General features: G+C 35.6%; 1 protein-coding gene across 1 annotated transcript in view; it reads right to left on the bottom strand.

Annotated features, from left to right (window-relative positions):
• Window positions 1–2,370, bottom strand: part of LOC106526361 (B2 bradykinin receptor) — a gene marked incomplete in the record, with an annotated part of 13,180 nt that extends 10,810 nt beyond the window's left edge. Inside the window, 2 exon segments of the mRNA XM_014020952.1 lie at window positions 1,044–1,157; window positions 2,212–2,370. Of these exon segments, the coding sequence (XP_013876406.1) occupies window positions 1,044–1,157; window positions 2,212–2,231 (134 nt within the window).
• Between the last annotated feature and the right edge of the window lie 909 nt (window positions 2,371–3,279).

Raw genomic sequence — 3,279 nt, 5'->3', positions numbered from 1 at the left:
GTTGTAATGTGACAAAATATGGAAAAGTTCAAGGGGTATGAATACTTTTGCAAACCACTGTACATTTACATAAACTAAAAGATTCAGCAAAATTCCTTCAGCTCAAACAGTCATGAACTTAGRATGGCAAATTATCACTTCTAGATTTGACACTTCTCGACACCCTTGTGCTTGTGGTCAGGGTTCTATTGTGGTCCCATTGCCCGAATAGTTCCTTCACTTTTTTCCGAAAATTTTGTCCTACAATCACGTAAAGAATGGGGTTGAGAACGCTGTTGAAGTAGGCAAAGTAGGTGAAAACCTGACTGCAAATTAGCAGAATTTTGAGGAAGCTGCACTCAGTCAGAATGTTTAAATGACGGAGCAAAACTGGTATCTTAATCAAGTGGAACGGAACCCAACAGATCAGGAACGCCAGCAGGACTGCCAGAATCAAGTTTGTTGCCTTGTTGTCTGTTTTCTTTGTATTCACTCCTTCCATTAATCTGCTTCTCAAAGTTTTGCAAATTTTTACTGTGCAGAAGAAAATAACAAAAATAGGAATAACAAATCCAAACACAAAAATCATTGCATAACTTGCTATATCTGCTGCAATGTTTGGATGATTAACAGAACAACTGGTTTTATTATTATTATTATTATTAGATATTCCTCTGTAGGTGTAAGCTGGGAGACTAAAGAGGAAGCCTAGAATCCAAACTAGCAAACAGCCTAATTTGGCATACTTTGGCCTACGTATTTTTGTGTAAGACATTGGGTGCACCAGAGCCAAATAACGATCAAAGCTAACCAAAACCATGAAGTAGATGCTGCAGTAGACATTCATCAGAATGCTTGCACTGGCAGCTTTGCACATGACTTGACCAAAAGTCCATTCATATTGGTTGGACACAAAAACAGCCCAAAAGGGCAAAAAAGAAACCAGAAGCAGGTCAGCAGCAGCCAAGTTGCTCAGGTAGATCTCAGCTGTGGTGCAGGCCTTCTTGTGGAGGCAGAAAACCACGAGAACGAAGACATTAAAAACAATTCCCAGCACAGAGATGAGCAGGATGTACACTGGAATAAAAGTGAAAGTCCAGGTATTGTCATATGGAGAACAAATGTCATTTTTTGTTTGGTTTTGGTCTCCAAGCACAAAAGTGAAGTTGGGAGGGGAGCTGCAGAAAAACACAGGAGAACAARTCAGACAAAACTTTATTGTAGTGTTAAGTTTGAAAAAAGTAACACATCACATTATATACGGCAATGTGATCATTACTACACCATTTATAACACAATAAATAACCCATTAGCTAAAGATGGTCATTAAGGTCAGAAAGCTTTATGTTGTGATGATAGTGAACATTTACATGCATTTTTTTGTGTGTATGCAGTATTTGTATGTTATTTAGCACCAGAGTGCACTTAGTCATAGTTTCAGCACATCCTTCCCACAAGTTTCAGCCCTTTAAGGTATCGATTATAAAATTAAAGCGTGAGCAGACATGCTGCTTAATCTGTTTTCTGTTAATGTTCATTAAATTACACCCTTTCATTACCTCATTATATAACAGAAACGTTGTGGGACAAAATCAATGTACATTTAAAAAGTGGACAAGTTCAAACAACCGACAAAACTGGATTTAAAAATTGTTCACAATTTGTTAAAAAAATCATTGTCTTGTTTTTGTCATGCTTCTTGTGTTTTATGGTTCAATTTATTAGAATTTTCTGTTTCATTGTTTGGTCATGTTGTGTCTAATTTTCTCATTTCCTGTTAGTTTTCTCCATTTCCTGTTTCATGTTATCCTCAGCAGCTTCTTTGTATTTTTCCAGCCTGCCACGCTCACCTGTCCATAGTCAGTAATCACCCATGTGCTTCCACTCCCCAATCATCCTCAGTTGTATTTAACTAGTGTCAAGTCTTCATCACCCTGTTGGATCATTGCCTTTTCATGCCTCGTCTCTGTCCATGTTTTCTTTTGTATTTTTGCTGGCCACACCAGCCCTTTTGTTTCATTAAATCAGTTTTGTTCTGCATTCAAGTCCTCGTGTCTGCCTGCATATTGGGTTCCACACCAATCATAACAGTTTTTCAGTTGTTTATACAGCTATACACATCAAATTGGTAGAGTATTACTTTACAGGAAGACTGTTAAGAAATGCATGACCTTTTTTTGTTTTTTTTTGGCAAACATTGATACAATCTTTATAGCATACACAWGCACATACCTTGTGGTTGAAAGATTCATTTCTGCTGAAGAAAAGAAAATCAATGCTCCTCCACGACCTCCAGCTTCTGTTAGATGTCTGTCTGTGACAGAGTATTAAAGGAGAAAGTGAGGTGGTGTCAGACGCATTTGAAGTGTTTTGCTCTGCTCCCACCCTTTGTATTCTGCCCCTCCTTCCCATTTTCCAAGTAATTTGTGTGGCTGTACGTAAAGGGAGAAGTAGTTCTCAGCAGTTAAGATGAACACAACTGCTGTGAATCAACATCAGTCATGTAAAAAAGTATAATTTAATTCAATTTAATATCTGATTTATTATAATTTTAAAATAAAATACTTGTGGTTTATTAAAACAAGCACCATATTTTTGTAAAGCTTTTAAATGTATTTATGTATCCTTTTTTGAAATACACAGATTTTTTTTTCTGGTTCTCTATTTTAATCAAGATTCTTGTTTCTCTTTGTTTACATCAGGAATAAAATGAAGTACTTTTGTAATTTACAGCCTGGAGTGAGATTGTTTCTGCACTGATGTAGTTGAACTTCTGGTGTTTTTCTTGAATTTTGCCCAAAAGAGCAAAAATAGAATTTTTTTATCAATGTTTACACTGGCTGGAACTCTCTGGGGATTGTGCAGCTTCTTCATTTGTTTCTTGATTTGAAGTTTTGGTGTTATTTGTAAGATAACATCATTTGTACAATACMTCTGACATGTTGCATGGTAGGACATCTATTAATAACCTAAATAGTAGAAGATGCAATAAACTCACCCCCCCCCCCCCAAAAAAAAAAAAAAAACAACAACATGACTTATGTCTGTAGACATTGGTATTTAGATTAAAAAATACTTCTAATGCATGTATAAAAAGGAAACCCATTTTCTCCAACAGATTTTTTTTTGTAGTGTTATATAATGTTATTAAAATAATTGATCAGATTTAATACAATGTTTTATATTTAATCGAGTTTGAGAATGCTAAAGTCCCTGGTTGTATTTGTTTAGATTTGATCATGGCTTTAATTGCACTAAAAAAGCATCCAACAGTGACACTTCAGTAGTTTCATATTTCTA

Source organism: Austrofundulus limnaeus, unplaced genomic scaffold, assembly GCF_001266775.1.
Source record: "Austrofundulus limnaeus strain Quisiro unplaced genomic scaffold, Austrofundulus_limnaeus-1.0 Scaffold273, whole genome shotgun sequence".
Lineage (NCBI taxonomy): Eukaryota > Metazoa > Chordata > Actinopteri > Cyprinodontiformes > Rivulidae > Austrofundulus > Austrofundulus limnaeus.
This window is presented reverse-complemented; position numbering and strand designations above follow the sequence as displayed.